This window comes from Hibiscus syriacus, unplaced genomic scaffold, assembly GCF_006381635.1.
Source record: "Hibiscus syriacus cultivar Baekdansim isolate YM2019G1 unplaced genomic scaffold, ASM638163v2 tig00110633_pilon, whole genome shotgun sequence".
NCBI classification, from domain to species: Eukaryota; Viridiplantae; Streptophyta; class Magnoliopsida; order Malvales; family Malvaceae; genus Hibiscus; species Hibiscus syriacus.
Window position 1 is genome coordinate 592,985 of NW_024062806.1, and position 21,648 is coordinate 614,632.

General features: G+C 34.5%; 2 protein-coding genes across 2 annotated transcripts; both read left to right on the top strand.

The window, feature by feature from the left end:
- The first annotated feature begins 4,073 nt into the window (after positions 1 to 4,073).
- LOC120136511 lies at positions 4,074 to 5,066 on the top strand. Its single transcript, XM_039152521.1, has one exon. It carries the CDS (start codon positions 4,074 to 4,076, stop codon positions 5,064 to 5,066), a length of 993 nt encoding a protein of 330 aa, XP_039008452.1.
- Positions 5,067 to 8,199: 3,133 nt separating this feature from the next.
- LOC120136573 (cytochrome c1-2, heme protein, mitochondrial-like) lies at positions 8,200 to 11,169 on the top strand. The gene is made up of 8 exons (XM_039152558.1): positions 8,200 to 8,336; positions 8,767 to 8,837; positions 9,090 to 9,295; positions 9,642 to 9,921; positions 10,006 to 10,071; positions 10,494 to 10,610; positions 10,698 to 10,763; positions 10,836 to 11,169. The coding sequence occupies exons 2-8, from the start codon at positions 8,781 to 8,783 to the stop codon at positions 10,950 to 10,952; spliced, it is 909 nt and encodes a 302-aa protein (XP_039008489.1). The 5' UTR covers positions 8,200 to 8,336; positions 8,767 to 8,780; the 3' UTR covers positions 10,953 to 11,169.
- The last annotated feature ends 10,479 nt before the right edge of the window (positions 11,170 to 21,648 follow it).

Sequence of the window (21,648 nt, forward strand, 5' to 3'; positions counted from 1 at the left end):
AACTCACCTTATTACTTTGTGGATGGAGGGATGCAGTTTTTGTTGGAGGTATAAATTGCTGTAGCACTGATGCCTTCTTATTTCATAGTTGTTATTCATCTTAATGGATGATTAATATTTATTGGTTATAAATTCTGTATTGCTTGTGGTCCATTTTTGAAGCAATACAGAATATTCTTTCTAAAGGTAGAGAATATATAGTTGATGGAAATATTCTTCAAATATATTTAATTAACATTCTACTGATGATGTTCAAGTGGAATTTAGATACATTCCTCACTTATGTTATACTTAAATGTTAGAAGCCCTTGTTTTGTGCTTTTCTTTTAAGTATCTATAATTTTTTTCCAGTTAATTTTGATTCACTTTAGGTGTAAACGGAAGGTTGAATGTAGAGTATGATGGGCTTTTGTTTAAGCATAGATTATATTTATGGCACTAACCTTGACATGTAATGTAGGGTGTCTGCCATCTTTTTACTAATATAGGGATCTATTGTAAAGAAGGTATTTCAAGTTCATTTTATGAGCGTCGGTTAGACGACTCTGGCAATGACTTGGAATCTTTCTGAAACGGTCAGGAGCAATACTCTGAAAGTCATTTTGTAAACGGAAGGTTGAATGTATAGTCAAGTTCCTATATTTTATTTGCATAAAGTAAATTAACGCAATGGACCAATGGCACATCAACAATTAGAAAATCTTACTGAATTTGGGTCACTTTGCCCTCTTCTTTACCAAGTTATGTTTGCTCTCAAGATTCTAATTTTTCATTATTTAATATCAGGTGGCATTTCAAGCTTTGAAATTTGCTCCACCAATCCTTGAACTTGGTAAGATCTAGTTCCAAGTTATGCAATGCCATGGATAGGGCCTTTTCAAGTGGCATGCCAATTGGAGTAAGACCTCATGAAGCAAAATATCTGTGCAAGAAATGACAGGACGATACTAGCTCTGCATCATTGTTTTCCCATATAAACTGGATTTATCTCTTTGAATTTAAGCGCCTCATTGTGACGAAGAATTTTGAAGAATGTGTAAGATTAGAAGCAAAATATCTTAGATATTATTGTTTATTATAGTTAATAATGTTGAACTACATTATATTTTACGTTAATGTAAACTTTGATTTATTATTATGGATTTCATTTTTCTTGTTATGGATTTTAAGTTTGTTGTTATGGATGTCAAGTTTTATTGGAAAATGCTACAGGTTAAATTTGGGTAATAAAAGAGTAGAAAACAACATTTGACAAATTAGTTTTAATTTGCAAAAGAGTAGAAAACGCCACTATATACCAGATCTTTTGCGATGTTTGTGGGAAAAACGCCGCTAAATCTCAAGACCTATTGCGGCGTTTGTGGGAAAAACGCCGCTAAATCTCAACACCTATTGCGGCGTTTGTGGGAAAAACTCCACTAAATCTCAACACCTATTGCGGCGTTTGTTGAAAAAACGCCGCTAAATATCAACACCTATTGCGGCGTTTATTAGACAAACGCCGCTATATATCGTTACCTATTGCGGCGTTTTTTGTTACCAAACGCCGCGAACTTTAGCGACGCTATTTTCAGTGGCGCTTTTTGCGGCGTTTGTCATAGCGCCGCAGGTGTCTTTTGCAGCGCTTAAAAACGCCACTGTATGTAAAAAAACGCCGCAAATGTACAGTTTTGCTGTAGTGACATTATCACTTTTGTTTAATTTCCTCACTGACGACAACCAATATTTCAATGATTAAGCATTTAAAAGTCGATCAAGTAAGTTATCACATCTTGATTAAATAAAAATAAAAGTGATTAGATATTATGTTTTTTAAATCCAGTAAAGAAAAATGTATGAAACTTAAACAAAAGTGATAAATCCTGGAGTTTATCCGTATAATTATATCAATTTTGTTAACTTCCACGTTTGTTCGCATCAAACATTAAGGACATGTGGCTTAATTTTTTTTTATTGCAAAAAAGGTATGAAGGTAACTGGTAGTCACTATCTATCTGGTAGTCTCCTTCTCATACTCGACTATTTCTCCCACCGCTCCTGGGATTGGGCGAAGTCCTGTGTGTCATTTTGGAGAGTCCATGCTTGCTTTGCCACTCTATCAGCAGCTTTGTTTGCGTCACTTGGAATATAACTGAAGTTTACTATCCAATCCTTTATTAGGGATCTATCTGTGTTGCAGTAGGGTTAGGTTCCTTCCTCCAATGGATCCTTCTTTCAACAGGTTCACTACTTCGATATTGTCAGCTTCCATAACCACTCGTCTTATTCATGCGTTCCGGACTATTTGAAGTCCTTCAGGGATGCCTCAAAGTTCCTGTTTGAGAGTATAACAATATCTTATTTTCTTGGCAAAGCCCCAAAGCCATCCCCGCCTGTGTTGTTGTGGGCAACCCCTCCACATGCAGCTTCTCCCGTATCGGTTTTCCTTGCCCCATCGGTATTTACCTTGCACCAGTGAGCTTCCGGCGGTTTCCAGCTGGTCGGGTTATCTCGTATCCAGTTTGCTTTGATTAATGTGGTCTCCTTCGAGTTAGCAATGTCCATGTCAATTCTCTTCCCTTTGTCCAAAATCGATTCCCTTTCAATCATTTCAGGGTCAAAAATAATTTTATTTCTTTTGTCCGATAGTGACCATAAAGCAGCACTAAAAAGGACGTTCCAGCTCGTTATACTTGCTGCGGGGGAGTCATTGCGTTCCAAGTTTTTGGCAATCTCTATGTGGATGTCTTCATTGAGGAATTCTTCCAGGTCATCATTTGGTCTTATCAACTGCTTCCATAGCATGAGAGCTGTCGGGCATTCTCGAAGAATATGGTTTGCATCTTCGATGGAATCTCCGTACGTAACACAATGGGCCTCCGTTGCCATATGTCTTCGTAATCTTTCTGCATTCATTAATAGACGGTTTCTACAAGTTAACCAGAGAAACGATTTGATCCTAGGAGACTTGGGTGGTTTGAGATGGTCTTCCATAACCTGTCTGTATTTTTCTCGCTCGGATTTTCTAGGCATTTGTAGGCCGAACTGAGCGAGAAGCATCGGTTTGCAGTTGCTTTCCATCCTGTATTGTCAGCCAGGTTATTTGCAATAGAGGGTGGGAAAGCCATTAAGGTGTGAATGGCTTTTTCTGGGAGACGACCGGTGAGGTTTTCCCAGTTCCAATGTCCTTCCTTAATAACAAAATCTCTCATTTTTGCTGAATCGTTCAATTGTGTTCGATTGGGTATAGTGATTTCGCAGGGGTCTGAGACCCTTGAGCCAATCATCGTTCCAGAACTCCACCTCTTCCTCATTGCCTACCATTCAATATACGTTGTCTTTGAATGATGGTCATATAGCTGCGAGACCTCTTCACAGGTGCGAGTTGTTTCTCTTAGGTAGCAAGCAGCTTATTGTTCAAATAGATGGCTTGATTGACATCATTTAAATACTTCAATGGAGTTAGTTTACTTTAATTGTTTTTGAAAGATTTAATCTCACGAGTAAGCCAAAATTTATGCCCAATTTGAAGATAAAAGTTCTATTGAATATACGAATTGTATTCTACATTCCGATGGTTAAATGTCAAATTTGTATACGATTTTTTCATAAAAATAAAAAAAGTTTAAATCACCTTTTCCTTATGATTCAATCAATTCATAATTGGTTCAAAAGATTTTGAATTTTTTTTTTTTTTTGAAATAAGGTACTTTGTATTATAATTTACAAAGTAGACCACCTCAGGGATCTCATTAAAAAACCTCCCTAAACCTAAATAGAGGAAAAAGAGTGTACCTTGAGGTAGTAAGTAATGAGAAGTAACGAGAAATAGAGTACACAAAATGAAAAACACATCCTGAACAAAAACACCCACCCTACGTCTAACAAGTGCCTGGAATCCAAGAACAAACAACAGCGTAGTTCTAAACCTGCCAAGTAACACTATTGCTATCAAATCTTCCTGTCAGTAGCTTTATACATTAGAAAACAGAACCACCCAATAAGCTAACATAACAGATTCCATAAACTTGGCTGCTGCGAGAGGCATGTTTGGCTTCCACCCTAAATGTAAGAAGATAGGGCTCACTCACTTAATGTTTGCGGATGATCTTCTAATCTTTTGCAAAGGAAATTTGGAATCAGTTGTAGGAGTCAATACTGTTTTAGACAAATTCTATGAAATGTCTGGCCTCAAGCTTAATGCGGCCAAATGCGAATTCTATGCTTCTGGTATCTCTACTAATATCCTGGAGTTCATCACCAAAGCTACGGGGTTCAAGCAAGGATGCCTTCCTGTGAGATACCTAGGAGTCCCTTTGGTCACAAGGAAACTCTCTGAAAAGGACTGTGTTGTTCTCATTGACAATATCAAATCCAGGCTTTACCACTGGTCAGGTAAACTCTTGTCTTATGCAGGAAGACTCGAACTTATAAGAGCGGTCTTGTTCAGTGTTGCTAACTACTGGTGCAGACAACTTTTTCTTCCTCAATCTATCATTAAGAAGATTGAGCAACTCTGTTCTCGATTTTTTTGGAAAGGTTCTGATAAAGCGGCTACCGGAGCTAGAGTAAGTTGGGAAACGATATGCAAACCAAAACATGAAGGCGGGCTTGGGTTAAAGGACTTAAAAACGTGGAATAAGGCATGTATGATCCAGCTAATTCGAAGTATCCTAGCAGGTGAAGGCTCATTGTGGGTTGCTTGGATAAATAACTATGTCCTCAACGATAAAGACTTCTCGCTCATCGATAGTGGTACAAACACCAGCTGGAGCTTCAGGAAATTACTCAAACTTAGGCGAGAAGCCAACGCTGTATACTCTACCGGAGCAACATCAATTCGTGCAATTTGGGAAGTGACAAGAGTTAAGCGAGACAAAGTTCTCTGGCATAATCTGATATGGTTTCCTCTCCACATTCCTAAACATAGCATGATCGCTTGGATGGCTATCTTGGACAGACTTCCTACTAAAGTCAGACTACAACATATGGGTATTGTTACAGATGGTTTATGTGTTTTATGTAATGAGTCTCAGGAAACAAGAGATCACATGTTCATAGAATGCCCACTTGCAAGCTCTGTCTGAAAGGAAATCTTACTACTAATCGGCTTGCGGAGATCTTCATTGTCTTGGGATCAACTATTATCCTGGGCATCTGCCACTTGGACAGGTAACTCCCTCCTTATAAATATTTTGAAGCTTGCATAGATTGCATTTATTTATTCTCTTTGGGAAGAAAGAAACAAAAGGCTATTTAGAAGAAGCTCAAGAACAGTTGATGAAATTCTTAAAGCTATTAAGGAGTTTGTTAGAATTCAACTAAGAGATAGGATAATCAATAGAATAGATAGAGTCAATATCTCTCTTTGTATTCAATGGGGTATTGACTAACCATATTACTATGTTGGTTGTTCATGCTCCACACAGGTTGTTTTGATGAATGTTTTGTAATTGTTTTGATGTCTGCACTGTAGCATTATACTGCTGCCATTGGGTAATAATATTATTTTATTTATCCAAAAAAAACATACGCCAGAACCAAAACAGCACTATAAAAAACAGCAAGACAAAGCCAGCAAATACTCCATAATCGACACAATCTCACTACCAGTAACCAATAATAAAAGATTCAGGACTGCGAACAAAATCTTGAGCGACTGGGATTAGCGATGGCCATTGATAATTTGCCCATATACCAATCTGCAGCAAGACCATATTAAAAATATGATCCACTGAAAAGGAACAACCATTGAACCTTGTTTTATTTCTACACAACCATATTTTCCAGATTATACCAAAAAATCCCACTTGCCAAAGAGGTCTAACCTTTTTCCTAATGGATTGATTGAACCATACATGTAACAATCCTTTAATATTCCTAGGAAACACTAGGTTAACCTTCCACAAACTACTCCATCTTTGCCACACTTGCCAAACCACATCACATTGACACAAAACATGGCAAACTGTTTCCTTCTCTCGATTACAGAAAATACACAATGGATGATTTAAACAGATGACGCCTCTTTTTTCCAGCTCTGAGGAAACCGGTAAACGTTGATGAACAGCTTTCCAGACGAACGCCGAGACTCTAGGAGGGATAAAATTATACCACACCAATTTCCAAATTGAATCTTCATTTTTGCCAACACAAGCTAGTTTAGTACAAAAAAATTTGGACTATAAGTACCATCATGAGAGCTTAACCATTTTAATCTGTCCACACCTTGAACTAAACTTACTGCTCTATTCAAAACTTGGATAAAATCATCCCACAAAGTCCCTTCCCAATCAAACAATGGTCTTCTAATTTCAATATTCCATTCCCAAACTCCCGACACCCAATGGCCGAACTCACTTATTTTACCAGCTTTTTTAATGGCCAACTCGTACACTCTAGGAAAGGAATCTTTTAAACAAAGCATATCAGTCCAGTAATCTGTCCAGAACTCAATATTTAAGCCATTACCCATCACACAACGAACTTCTGACATAAAACCAGCCCCATTAGCCACTGCCGGATTAACAATGGAGCGCCAAACCCATGACGAATTCCTACCATTCACAGCTTTTGGAAGAATCGAATTATGATCATACTTATACTTAGCAACAATTATGTTCCTCCATAAACTACCACCTTCCTCACTAAATCTCCAAATCCATTTATTTAGTAAAGCTCGATTCCTAGAGTTCACGTCAAATAAACCCAAACCACCATGAGATTTAGGCATTGTTATTGTTTGAACTGAGACTAAAATTTAAAAATATAAATACTAAAAAAATAAATTAAAGTATTAAAAAATTAAATCCTCGAACTTATATATAGTGCAAGGACTACAACCGGAATTGGACCTTTTTAATTTCATGTCTTGGTCGTAGGCCTGTAAATGAACTGAACGTTTAGCGAACCGTTCATGAACCGTGCGGCGGGAAGTTCGTTTATGTGCGTTTATTTATTAAATGAACGAACATGAACAAGATTTTTTGTTCGTTTAATTAAATGAACGAACATGAACATAGGTCGCGTTCGTTCATTTATGTTCGTGAACATTCGGTTATGTTCGTTCGATTATGTTCGTTTATGTTCATTCATTTATGTTTAACCCAATCTTCTTAAATCAATTTTGGTGACCAATTTGTAAGTATCTTAAAAATATTAATTAATCTGATATTCTGATGACCAACTCCATAATTAACCCAATTTTATTTGGAGATTAAATCCAATATGTTAACCCGTGAAGCACCTTGCACTTATATTCATTTTCCCTTTTTTTTCCCAAACCCTAGTGTTCACTGGAGAGTGGAGACGATAGCTGAATGCTTCAAAACTCGTTATATTATAGTGCAATATGAAGTTTTACAGGTCTGTTTTCATCTCTTTCTTTGTTTTATTTGGCTTAATAGTTGATATGTAAAGTTATTGCGGGTATCTTCACATCTAAAACTCAAGAAAACATCATACTTCTTTCTAAAAATAAATGAGAAGATTAACAATTAGAAGTATATGAGCATCAGTAAAGAGAAAAATATATAGAATTTGACAAAAAAAAAACAAAACAAAAGTTTCAATGCAATTTCTGAAAAAGAGTGTAATAGCGGAAAATGATTGTTCATATGTAATCATGGACCACTAAGATAAATGTTATAGCGATAAATTAAAGTCGTGTGAATCATTTAATATCTTTAAAAGATCGATCGAAATATTTGATATCTTCAAACATTTCATCACTGCTAATCAGCTCTTACGCTATTTATCACTGTAGATTTGGTTGATTTGCATTGTCGATTATTTTTCATGAAAGAACAATGGAAGGTAGGGTCTCCAACGTTTATGTTCGTGTTCATTTATGTTCGTGTTCGTTTATCTTCGTGTTCGTTTATATTCGTTTATTTATTAAATGAACGAACATGAACAAGTTATATTCCTTAATAAACGAACATGAACAAAAAAATTGTTCGTATTCGTTTATGTTCATTTATTTATTAAATGAATAAATATGAACATACCTCCATTTGTGTGCGTTCGTTCGTTTACAGACCTATTTGGCCGAAGTACAGAAAAAAGGACATGCTGTCGTTTTCAGGTTCGGTGGGTAGTTGCAATGGGTTGTTGTCTCTGCAAAAATGGGCCCTTTTTCTTGAGCCATTTCATCAATGGGCTATTCTTCTGTCACTCACATGGCGGATTTTCATGGGCCCAAAATCTACTGCCTGACTAAATCAATCTTCAATCTCTTATCCATTTTTTGCTCCCTTTTTTTCAGCTGTTTTCTCTATTTTCCTTTGGATCTCTGAAGCAGCCGCCGGTTCTTTGATCTCCACCTCTCTGAGATCAACATTCAATCTATTTCCCAAGTTAGTTCTTCGTCTCTCTTACATCTTTTTTCATCTTTGGGTTTATTTATTTCTCCTCCATAGTTATTGGATCTGCCCCAGATCCCGTAGGGTTTCCTTGTTCCTCCTTTTTCATCTTCAACTGCACCTTTTTGGATTTTTTGTGTTATTTTTCAGAGTGGGCTTATGCGAAAAATCTTACTGGTATTTGTGTTTTGACGTTTGTCCTTTGATTTCATGAGTACCCAGTTGTTTGAACACTCTAAACTTTCTCCCTTTTAGAGAAATAATTATTTTCTGGCTAAAATTAACCTTTTGGGAATAGTTAGAATATATATAATACGAATTCTCTGTTTAATCTCATTTGGTCCTTTGTCTTTTTCCTCTCTTTTTTTGGATTTTTATGTGTAAATATGTTCTTGCTTATTAAAGTTCAGCTGATTTTTTTCAGGGATATTAACTGAAATGGCTGGAGGATTAATCCACCGGGTTATAAGGAGGAAATTTCAATCTCAATCTGCCGTAAGATTCTTTAATAGTTTTCCTTCAGTAATATCATGCTTATCTTGTTATCTACTATGGAATGATCTTGTGAAGACTGTATAGTCTACACAGTTCTTACTGGATTTTCATTAATATTTAGATACATGTATTTTCCACTTTCCTGAAGTTTTGTCAACGTATGATGCATTTTCATCTTTGAATGGTAATGAAATGTTTCTTTAGGATTTAATTTTCTACCCGTTATCAATATTGTTATGCGTTATTGCTCAGGTTCAAGCTTTATCATGGCTTACATCGAGGAAAGCTAATGAAGATGCTGGTTCTGCTGGTATGAAGGTTGCACTCCTTGGAGCCGGTGTTACCGGTTTACTAGGTTTCGCAACAGTAGCTTCTGCTGATGAGGCAGAACACGGGTTAGGAGTTCCAAATTATCCTTGGCCTCACCAAGGCATCCTCAGTTCATACGACCATTCTTCGTGAGTTATATGTTTGTCCTTACTTTTTGGTTACATGCACAAAAGTGAATAAGCTTTACTTAAAAAAATGTGATCCTAGTACGATCGTCGATTCATCGATGATTCCTATATATATAACTGGAGGCCATTGTGATCCAAGGAATGGTCTCTTTCATTTTAGCTCTTATTGATTTTTACTCTTTGCACAAGGAAAAACCTTGATGTCAGTCTAAACTCTCAAGTTCCATTCTGTGAATGGGGGAATCGATTTAGAATCTTGCACTTTAGTTGTAATGTTAGGTTAACCATTGCCAATATTTTAATATTTTGCTACCGTAGTAATGTGAGAATAATTTCACATGATCAGGATTCGCCGTGGTCATCAGGTTTACCAGCAAGTATGTGCATCCTGCCACTCTATGTCTTTAATATCATACCGTGATTTGGTGGGAGTTGCATATACAGAAGAGGAGACGAAGGCTATGGCAGCTGAGATTGAAGTGGTTGATGGTCCTAATGATGAGGGCGAGATGTTTACTCGTCCTGGTAAACTCAGTGACCGCTTCCCTCAGCCATATGCAAACGAACAAGCAGCTAGGTTTGCAAATGGAGGAGCTTATCCTCCAGATCTAAGTCTCATTACCAAAGTAATTCTTGCATTTCATTTTGGATTACTGTGGAAGTTATTTTTTATATATCCTTGAGATGCCATACTTTTGTTATTTTTTCAGGCTCGTCATAATGGCCAGAATTATGTGTTTGCGCTTCTAACTGGTTATCGTGATCCTCCTGCTGGTGTTTGGTAAATTCTGCTTCTCACTATGTTCAAACGTCTAATGTTGGAACCATATTGCTTTGTACAAAGATACTACATATGTATATATTTGGCAATTGGGAGTATGCAATGGAAGAGACAATGTGGGTCTCAAGTTAGGATGGAATTGTATAGCCCTTCGAATTTGGTCATTTTAACTGTCGTTTTTCAGTGAGCTTGTCTTGTGAAAAAGGCCCATTTTAAATGCAAGGCCAATGTCTTTCTGTTGCGTATAGTTCAGAATTTAAGCATTGATTTAATCATGAACCGTAGTTCTTTTGTTGAGTTTTGTATGCTTGTGTGGCACATGCAATGTACTCTTTGATGTTAATAGCAGGCTGCAAATAGTTAGCCACGACTGAAGATTCTTTGTCAAGATCTAAAGTCTTCATTTCTCATTTGTAGATTCGTGAAGGGTTACACTATAACCCTTACTTCCCTGGGGGTGCAATTGCCATGCCAAAAATGCTTATTGATGGTGCTGTAGAGTATGAAGATGGCACCCCTGCAACTGAAGCTCAGGTTGGTCTGTACCTTCTGTTTCGGTCATTCTTTGTATGGTTTCAAGAACCTTCCTAATTATTTGCATATTATTGTCATATGGTGTAGATGGGGAAAGATGTTGTGACATTTTTGTCATGGGCAGCAGAACCCGAAATGGAAGAAAGGAAGCTGGTGCGTATAATTTCATCTAAAGACACCTCGTTTTAACAGATAAATTCCTGATATTTCCGTATTCTAATGCAGATGGGTTTTAAATGGATATTCGTATTGTCGCTGGCATTGCTCCAAGCTGGCTACTACCGCCGCTTGAGGTGGTCTGTTCTCAAATCTCGCAAGCTGGTCGTTGATGTTGTCAACTAGCTGCCCTCTCGGTTTCTCTCATGTTAAACTGTTAATGTGCTTTCTCAGATTTGTTTCGGCAATAATTGTTTATCGAGACTTTCTGGGTTCTGCCATATGACCAAATTGGTGGTGATGGATAACCTAATGAGTCTTGGGTTTTTGGGTCGAGAATAAATAAGCTACTCGACACACATCAAAATTCATCATTTTTGCTCAAAGACTTGAATTTATTTTACATCTCTTTTCAGATTCTATAGTTCTTATGTTCTCGGTGCCGATTAAGATGTCATTTACATATCCATGTATTGAATGGGTTAAAATAAAAATGGATGCTTCTTCTTTTACGTATTTATGAACAAATTTGGATAAATTCAAGCACATCTGTTGCAGGTGCAGATGCAGATAACAGTTAATGTTGTCCGAATCTGGATTATCAAAGGATAATACTCTCTAAATTGAAATATAAGTTCTAAAATTGTGGTCATAGACCCAAATTGAAATGAATTTTCATATGATTCATAATTATTTTTTTATTTTTTATAATGGAAAAGTGAGTATTCTACATTTTAAATAATGAAAATAAATAATAAATATTATGTAAAATTCTTAGTAATTTTTGTTTCTCTGGGAAAAAATATTGAGAAATGTTTAACTGAAACACTTTGAAAGTCTGTTTCAACATTTATGTTAATTTCGTTAAAAGAAACATTTCAAAGAAAATATCATCTCTATATGCACAAATAAGAAAAAGATTATGCACAAATATGAGAGTGTATACAACAACACTATTAAGAACATATCCAACGAACACACCATCAATAATTTTAAATTCAACCAATGGGATTAGTTCAAGCGGTAAACAGTTTAATATCGTCTAAACAGGTTACGAGTTTGAATCTTTGTATATGTAAAATATCTCCGCTAAGAGACCCACCCACCAAAACCATTTCTCATTTTAGTAATTCATCAGTAATCAAATTTTTATGTGAGATAGGTACATAGAGAGCATTATTCAACGGTTAGAAGTTTGAGTAAGATCTTTCACTTATTGAGTACTTCTAAATTGTTGGAACTATTCATTTTCAATTAATTCAGTAAACATCTCTTTGTCGGAGTAGAAATGCTAAGAAGCGCATATATATATATACTGTTCACTCAACATTATTCTTCAAAAACCAAACTGGTAATTATTTAATATTAATTTTTTTAATAAGGGTGTTTGCTCGAAGAATTCCACACATATTCGTTCCTTCGGCTAAGATGTCTGAAACCAACTTCTCGTAGACACGTATTTGATCCATTAACGACTTTTATTGGTTATTTGAAATTTTAACTATTCTCCAATGACATATTTCTTGATTCCAGCATCATCAACTTCGTATTTTTTGATATATCTACGAGAATTATTTTTGTTGTTTGTTTTCAAGGCTCACGCCTTCTCTTATTATTAAAGTTGAAATTGTGAAGAAAAATATATAGTGGTGGTTAGGTTAAGTTGAAGAAGAATAGATTAAAAAAATGATGGGGGTAAATTTAGATATCATGTCTAAGGTTAAACAAAAACAAAAGCATTGCCACGTCATCAATCTATTACTAACTTAACTGAATTTGAAAAATTAAGTGATTAAATTAAAAAAAAAAAAGTTGAATAATTGAAACATAAACACAATCGAAGTTAAGTGACAAAAATATAATTTATCTAAAAAAACTTTAGACACGTAATGAAGATGTTAAACTTTAAACATTCTTTCAAACACATCATTTGATAATGTTGAAAAAAATTCTTAAATTCAATTAAATTTCAATTTAATTAATTCATAGAACCAACGTTAAGAAACATCACTTAATCAAATTTAGAAAATATACTCTTTTTTCTTGAAAATACATATATTTAAACTCACATATGTGCAGACTATGTTGTTCAAACCCGAGTGATCAAGAAAAAATAAAATTTCCTTAACAACCACGACTACTCTATGAATATTTTCTGAAAATAATAATAATTGGACATAACAAATAGATTGTTTAATGAATATAATTTTAGATGATATATCCGTAATATATGCATTATATAAGTATATAATATATACGTATATCTTTTCTTGAAGAATATATTTGTACACTTATGATTTTAGTACATATATTACAAAAAAATATACATAAAATATTATAAAAGGTAAAATAATGATTTTATAGTCAGTTATATAGAGTTACATATAGATGATTTTAGAAGTAAAAAAATAATCAATATAATTAGATTAGAAATTTATGAGCTGGGAAATTAAATTATCTATTTAAATTATATAAAAATTTGAAATTTTAAAGTTAACACCTCAGTACCCCCATCATTGAATGCAATATTATACATAGATATTCAGTGACAGATGTAGAATTTATGTTAGAAATAGGTTGAATTTCCAATAAACCCAGTCTGACCCAAAAATTATACATCCTCCACTTGACCTGACCCAAAAAAGATACATCCTCCACCCGACCCAACTTTTTGAGATAAAATTCGAACCCATCCCGAAATAATATTGTAACACCCCCAACTCGTACCCAACTCGAATACGAGTCTGAGATGTCACATTTACTTTTCAAAACAATATTCTTACAAGATAATTGAACAGTTGGACTTATATTAAGAAAATACGATAATATATTGTAAATTATGTTTCGTTATAACAAATTTAAGGAAAAATGTTTTTATGAATAGTATTGTACTGTATGAATAGTATTGATACTATATAAATAATACGATACTGTGTGAACAATAATGAACAGCACCGATGCTCAAAAACATCGAATGTAAATTGTGTATCGATACTGCTACAGTGTACCGATACACTACTATAGTAATTTCAGCCCAACACACACATATATATATATATATATATGCATAGGTTTATACAAAATTCCCAAAATATTCACAGCATACACGACTTAAATGTTTGATTACATGCCAACACTGATTTACATAACAAAATGACATATTATTTAAGTTGCTTTTAATTTGATAGTTGCAGGAGTAATGTTGTCCCAGCTACCTAACTTTGCTTGTCTACCTAACTTTGCTTGTCTACCTTCTTGGATCTTACGTGTGAAATACTTACATGCTAAGTCATCGACTTAGTGAGACATAATAATAATAACAATAAAATATAATGAAAATGTCACAAAGATATGCAATATCATGAAATCATATATTCAATCCATGCAAGTCACATAACCATGTATCTTACCCAGGATCTTATTAAGTTATCCATCATGAATTCACATTAATAAGTTCAATAGCCCATGATATAATACTAAGAACCCAATGTATCTTAGTACTGTGAGGTTGTGCACTATGTTGTCACCACAACTCATATAAATTCCCACTAGGGCACGTAAAATTTGTCCCGAAGGACCACGTAGAAATGCACCGAAGTGCCATATAAGATGTCCATAAGGACCTCATAGAAATTTCTTAAGAATCATATACATATGCCAAGGATCAATATATGTCTCAAAAGACCTCACACATGTTCCAAAGAATACATATATGTCCTGAAGGATCGCGTAGACCCTCTACTCTTGGCATGCCAACTATACATATAGTTCTCATCGACATAACATGGGCTTATCACAATTCACATAGTATATCTCATAGACATGTAATTTCTTACCTTAATCACATAGCTCAAGTAACTTTTCATGCATATTTATTTATAATCATCATCACATAATGCATGAAATATAAACTCATGCCATGTATTATAGCATGGAATGTAATCATGTATTATTGTATTGACTCTAGACTTATCAAAGTCTAAAGCGGAATATACCACTATAATCATGCTATGCATATGCACTCACCTATATCTCTTTGTCTTTTCCCCGATCAATCCTACTCTTCAATTGTTCGGAACTTGCTTAAGCTCGATATCTACATAAATATAATTTTTAAGACAATTAGAAGAAGCCTAAACCTTATAATTCGATACTAATAACTTAAGTTAATTTAATAAACCATAATTCATTTTTTCCTTAAGGAGTGTATCGGTACACTACGGATGTATCGGTACACTACGGATGTATCGGTACCCAAATTACATTTGAAATTTTTCGTGTCACCTGTGTATCGATACACTTATTGCATTCGATGTTTTTTATTTAAGGGTGTATCGGTACCTATTGAATGTGTACCGATACACTTTGCCCAGAAATCACTGTTAAATCACGAAAATTCAATCTTTTCAGCTTCAATACTTCATGTTTAATTCCCTTTTATATTATTAACTCAAGACCATATACTTAAATCAATTTCTACTCATTCAATACCTCCTTAACTTCAAAATTCCTTTCTCCAAATAGAAATCAATAATCATACCAAAATTTGTACTTGTTCTAAATCCACTTCTAACACTTCATATCTTTTAATTAAGTTGATGACAAGTCAAATTCCATCTCAAAGTTCCTTTATTAACTCTTTTTCAGAAATTCACTTTGAAACCCATTCACTTTAATCTTTCATAACTTCTTCATCTTTTGATTATAAGAAAACTTAAGCTTTCCTTAAGCTTAAGTATCACCTAAGGATCAAAACTCACACTTAAAATCAACAAATAAACCACTAACCAGAAAACTCACCTTTGCTACCTTGGTTCATGATGGAGAGAAAGGAGAATGATGAAGAGAACTCTGGAAACTTTTGTTGAAAACTTTTTGATATTTCGATATAACAAATTAAGTTAAATGAATTTTAAGATTTTCCAAAATGATTTTCTAAGTATATTCGATATAATTATTCGAATATCAAAACATTACTCCAAATATTTCAAAAATCATTTTTAATCCTTACTTAAGTGTAAAATTAAGTTTTAATCTTAAAACAATTTCAAAATAATCTTTCAAAGTATTTCGAACCATTTCAAAGTCAAAAATTCCAGATTGCTCAGAGGGAACCGATTCCCCCCTGAATGGTTTGGCTCCGAGATTTCCAGAATGCTCGGAGGGAACCGATTCCCCCATAGGGGGTACCGATTCCCCCCTGTTCAACGATCGAAATATTTGAATTTTACACTTAGGGAACCGATTCCCCATAGGGGGTACCGATTCTCCCACGCTCTAAACTGTTTTATTAATTATTTTCACACTAAAACGGCTATATGATCTTCACTAATCATCCCCAACGTTCAAAAATGATTCAAGGTGTATTTAAACAAGTTCTGAAGCCCTTGATCAACAAGAAATCATAGAGAAACAAGAGAGAAATCATCAAACACCAAGTTTGTGCAAATCAAGCCAATTTTCCTTTCAATATTCATTTTGCTTTCAAGAACACCATTTGTGCTCATTTGTAATTATCTTTGAGTGTTCTTTTCTTGTTCTAGAATTGTGCAAACATCTTACCTTGTGAGGTTTTCCTTGTAAGTTTGCAAATTTGTAATCTTCTCTTTGGGAAAAGAGTGTTCTCAAGAATTGGGGTATATTCTTGAGGGTGTTGTAAGGTTATCTCTTTGGCCTCAAAAGAAAGAACAAATTAGTGAATTTGTTGGAAAATCCTTAGTGTGGATAGCTAAGGTAGTGGACGTAGACTTTGATTGAGAAATTCGAACCACTCTAAATCGATGTGCAAATCTTTTCAATTTTCTGCAAAAGCTTCCACCGAATTTTTAATTGCCAATTCACCCTCCTCTTGGCTAATTCGTCGATCGATTAACTCAATAATTGGCATCAGAGCCTAACTCATTTGAAGGTTTAATCGCCTCTTGAGTCGATTCGGGAAGAGTTATATCGATTATCAAAGTCATCAATGGCCTCCGCTTCAAACTTCGACTCTGGTCTCGATTCGATGCCCGTCAACAAGCCTCCTTTCTTCAATGGAGCTAACTATGCCTATTGGAAGAATAGAATGATGTACTTCATTCAAGCAAGTGACATGGGAGCATGGAATGCTGTAGAAGAAGGATACATAAACCTCTCACTCATCCAAGGTTGTGGAGTGAAGGAGAGACAAGAATGTTCCAGCTCAACTCCAAAGCCATCCATATCATTTTTTGTGCTCTTGGACCAGATGAATATGGAAGAGTTTCATCGTGTACAACCGCCAAAGAAATATGGGACAAACTTCAAGTCACTCATGAAGGTACCGATGAGGTAAAGAAATCTAAAATTAGTATTCTAACGCATAGCTATGAAAATTTCAGGATGAAACCAAATGAAGATATCAAAGCTATGACGGATAGATTTTCAACGATCGTCAATGGTCTCAAATCATATGGAGAGATCATTTCAAATGAAAAGCTTGTGAGGAAGTAAGTCTACTCCCTCCCAAAATCGTGGCAATCAAAGAAGACGGCAATCATCGAGTCTAAGGACTTAACGTCCTTAACTCTTGAAGAGCTAATTGGGTCACTCCTCACTCATGAAATGATGCTCGAAGATGAGGTGGACCTCGACAAAATTGACGAGACACCAAAGAAGAAGGAGAGGAAGAAAAACATTGGAGTTACTCTCAAATCCACAAAAGATTAGAGTGATTCGAATAACGATGACGATGACGAGGAAATGGCATTGTTTGCCAAACGGTTCAGAAAAATTATGAGACCTTATCGAGAAAGAAAATTCAAACGAAATGAAGGCCTCAAAAATGAACTGAAAGAGAATGACCCAATCATTTGCTACGAATGCAAAAAGCCAGGGCATGTTAAATATGATTGCCCACAATTGAAGAAAAAGGGTCAATCAAAGAATAAGCACAAGGTTCATGTGGCTACATGGAGCGATGAAGAAAGTTCCGATGAAGAGGAACAAGAAGTAGCTAACTTGTGCTTGATGGCATTTGGGGAAGATTCTAAGGTAACCTCTAACTCATCCGATTTTGATGATCTATCCTATGATGAGTTATTAGAGGAATATAATGGGTTGGCTTCGGATTATGAGAAATTATTTTTAAAATATAAAAACGATGTTTCAAAATTGAAAAATGAAAACAAACTCATATCCAAAACCAACAACGATCTTGAAAGTAAAATCAAAGATTTGCAAATCAAACTAGAAGAGTTTGAAAAGAAAATTTTAGATTTGCAAAATTTACTTTCAAATATCAATGATGATCATCAAAAGAAAATTGATGATCTTAAAACTTCTTTTGATAAAGTTAGAACAAAACATTTTGAAAAAGGTGAAAATTCAAAATCCAACTTTGTTAGAAAAAGTTTTAGAAACTACAATCATAGAGGTCCCCAAAGAACCTCTAACAGAAAAATCGTTAGAAGTATGTGGGTTCCTAAAGAACTCATTACTACTAAAGATAAAAATATCCTACATAAATGGATACCTAAGGAGACTAGGATTTTGGAAACTAATGAATATGGACCCAAAAGAATTTGGGTACCAAAAATCAAAAATTAATCTATGTTTGTAGGGAAAGGAGCATTGCTACAAGGCACGGGAAACAAATTCAAATTCATGGTACCTTGATAGTGGATCCTCAAGACATATGACCGGAGACAAAAGCCGGTTCATTGAGCTTAACGCCAAAAATGGAGGAGAAGTGACTTTTGGAGACAATTCAAAAGGTCACATTGAAGGTATTGGTACAATAGGTAATACCTCTTCCATACAAATTAAGAATGTTTTATATGTGAATGGATTAAAACATAATCTATTGAGTATTAGTCAATTATGCGATAAAGGATTCAATGTCTTATTTGAAATTAATGGTTGTAAAGTCATTGACATTGCATCTAATCGGATTATGCTTGTTGGTCATAGAATAGGGAACATTTACATGGTGCATTTAGATTCTTTTGATATGACTAATTTATGCCTAGTTGCTAAAGATGAACATGATAGTTGGTTATGGCATAGGAGACTAGGACATGCTAGTATGAGTGTTTTGCAACAGCTAATTCAAGGTGATTTAGTTCGAGGGTTGCCTAAGCTTAAATTTGATAATGATAAAATCTATGATGCTTGTGCTAAAGGAAAACAAAAGCGTGTTTCTTTTAAATCCATTAATGACGTATCAACTAGTAGAGTATTACAATTGATCCATGTAGATCTTTTTGGGCCAACTAGGACTACTAGCTTGGGTGGAAAACAATATGCATTTGTCTTGGTAGATGACTATTCTAGATATACTTGGGTTATATTTTTAAGTACTAAAGATGAAGCATTAGAATAGTTCATCACATTTTCAAAAATAATCCAAAATGAAAAGGGTTACTCTATAACTAGTGTTAGGAGTGATCATGGCACTGAATTTGAAAATCTTGGATTTATTGAATTTTGTAATTCTAATGGTATTAGTCATAATTTTTCAGCACCTAGAACCCCTCAACAAAATGGAGTAGTTGAGAGGAAAAATCGAACTTTAGAAGAAATGGCTAGAACCATGCTTTGTGAAAATAATTTGCCAAAATATTTTTGGGCGGAAAAGACACAAATACTGCTTGTTATGTTGTTAATCGAGTAATGATTAGGCCAATTTTAAAGAAAACTCCATATGAAATTTTCAAAAATAAAAAGCCTAACATTAGCTATTTCCATCCTTTTGGATGTAAATGTTTTGTTTTAAACAACGGTAAAGAAAACCTTGGCAAATTTGATGCTAAAAGTGATGAAGGAATTTTTCTGGGTCCACTCCTTAAATTCTAAAGCTTATCGAGTATTTAATAAAAGAACTTTAGTTGTAGAAGAGTCTATACATGTTGTTTTCGATGATAATCCCCTTCCAAGGAAGGATTCTTGTGTGAATGATGATGTAGGTGTTATAAATACAAATGATGTTAGACATGAAGTTGGAGAACCATCATCAAAGGAAGAAACGAAAAATGAGGAAACTCATGATCCTCTTGAGAATCCAACCATTGAAGAAAGGGAAGTATCTTATCCAAGAGAGTACAACTATGTCAAGGATGGTGAAATTATAGGTGATCCATCAAAAGGGGTAACAACTCGATCTTCTCTTAGAAATATTTGTAATTATGTTGCATTTATCTCATGCATAGAGCCTAAGAATATTAAAGAAGCATTAAATGATGAACATTGGATTATGGCTATGCAAGAAGAGTTAAATCAATTTGAGAGAAGTAAAGTATGGACATTAGTTGAAAGGCCTAGTAATAAATCTACTGTAGGTACTAGATGGGTATTTAGGAATAAGCTTGATGAGAGTGGTAATATAGTGAGAAACAAGGCTAGACTTGTTGCTCAAGGGTATACTCAATAAGAGGGCATAGACTATGATGAAACATATGCTCCCGTAGCTAGGATGGAAGCAATTAGAATGTTATTAGCATTTGCATGTTTTCATGAATTTAAATTATATCAAATGGATGTTAAAAGTGCATTTTTAAATGGTTTTATAAAAGAAGAAGTGTATGTGGAACAACCTCCAGGTTTTGAAGATTCAAAATTTCCAGATCATGTTCTTAAATTGATAAAAGCTCTTTATGGTTTAAAACAAGCTCCTAGAGCTTGGTATGAAAGATTGTCAAATTTTTTAATTGAAAAAGGTTTTTCAAAAGGAAAGGTTGACACTACATTGTTTTTAAAGCATAAAGGTAAAGATTTATTAGTAGTTCAAATTTATGTTGATGATATAATATTTGGTTCTACTAATGATGTTCTTTGCCAAGAAATTTCTAAGCTAATGCAAAGTGAGTTTGAGATGAGCATGATGGGGGAGCTCTCATTTTTCTTGGGATTCCAAATCAAGCAAAGAAAAGATGGCATCTTCATTAATCAAGCTAAGTACGTAAAAGATATGCTCAAGAAGTTTGGACTGGAAAATGGGAAACCTCATGACACTCTAATGAGCTCTTCAACAAAGCTTGACTTAGATGAAGGAGGTAAATGTGTAGATGTTAAATTATATAGGTCAATGATTGACTTTTTGCTTTATCTAACTGCAAGTAGACCTGACATTATGTTTAGTGTTTGCTTATGTGCTAGATTTCAATCATGTCCTAAGGAATCACATTTACTAGCTGTTAAGAGAATCTTTAGATACCTTAAGGACACTCCTAGTTTAGGACTTTGGTATCCTAGAGACTCTAGCTTTAGCTTGCATGCCTTTTCTGATGCGGATTATGGAGGATGCAAATTAGATAGGAAAAGCACCTCCAGTACTTGTCAATTCCTTGGAAATATGCTGATTTCTTGGTTTTCAAAGAAGCAAAATTGTGTTGCATTATCTACCACTGAAGCGGAATACATTTTAGCCGATAGTTGTTGTGCACAAGTTTTATGGATGAAACAACAACTTTTTGATTATGGAATTGAAGTAGGTACCATTCCTATCAAGTGTGACAATACTAGTGCTATTTGTCTCACTAAAAATCCCATCCAACACTCTAGAACAAAGCACATTGAAATAAGACATCACTTCATTAGAGACCATGTCACTAAGGAATATGTAGTTCTAGAATATGTTGATATTTTGCATCAATTAGCAGATATCTTTACAAAACCCTTAGACAAGGAAAGATTTTGGACACTTAGGAGAAAATTAGGTTTGACCAACCTATCTTCACTTAGTGTTTAGAAATATTTTTTTAACACTTTTAATAAATACTGAAAAATGCTCATAATAGTAATTTTTTTATTGCATTCATTGCTATTAGTTAGGGGGAGTTTATGATTCTTGATGAAAAATTAATTTTATGTTCAAATATCAATTAAAGATTAATTTAATTTTTTGAACATAATTATTTTTCAATAT

Bases quoted from the DNA above. Each gene is read 5' to 3' on its own strand.
- LOC120136511 (XM_039152521.1), top strand. From the start codon at position 4,074: ATGTTTGCGGATGATCTTCTAATCTTTTGCAAAGGAAATTTGGAATCA.
- LOC120136573 (XM_039152558.1), top strand. From the start codon at position 8,781: ATGGCTGGAGGATTAATCCACCGGGTTATAAGGAGGAAATTTCAATCT. The intron at 9,296-9,641 runs GTGAGTTATATG...TCACATGATCAG, and splicing joins AGTTCATACGACCATTCTTC to GATTCGCCGTGGTCATCAGG. The intron at 9,922-10,005 runs GTAATTCTTGCA...TTATTTTTTCAG, and splicing joins ATCTAAGTCTCATTACCAAA to GCTCGTCATAATGGCCAGAA.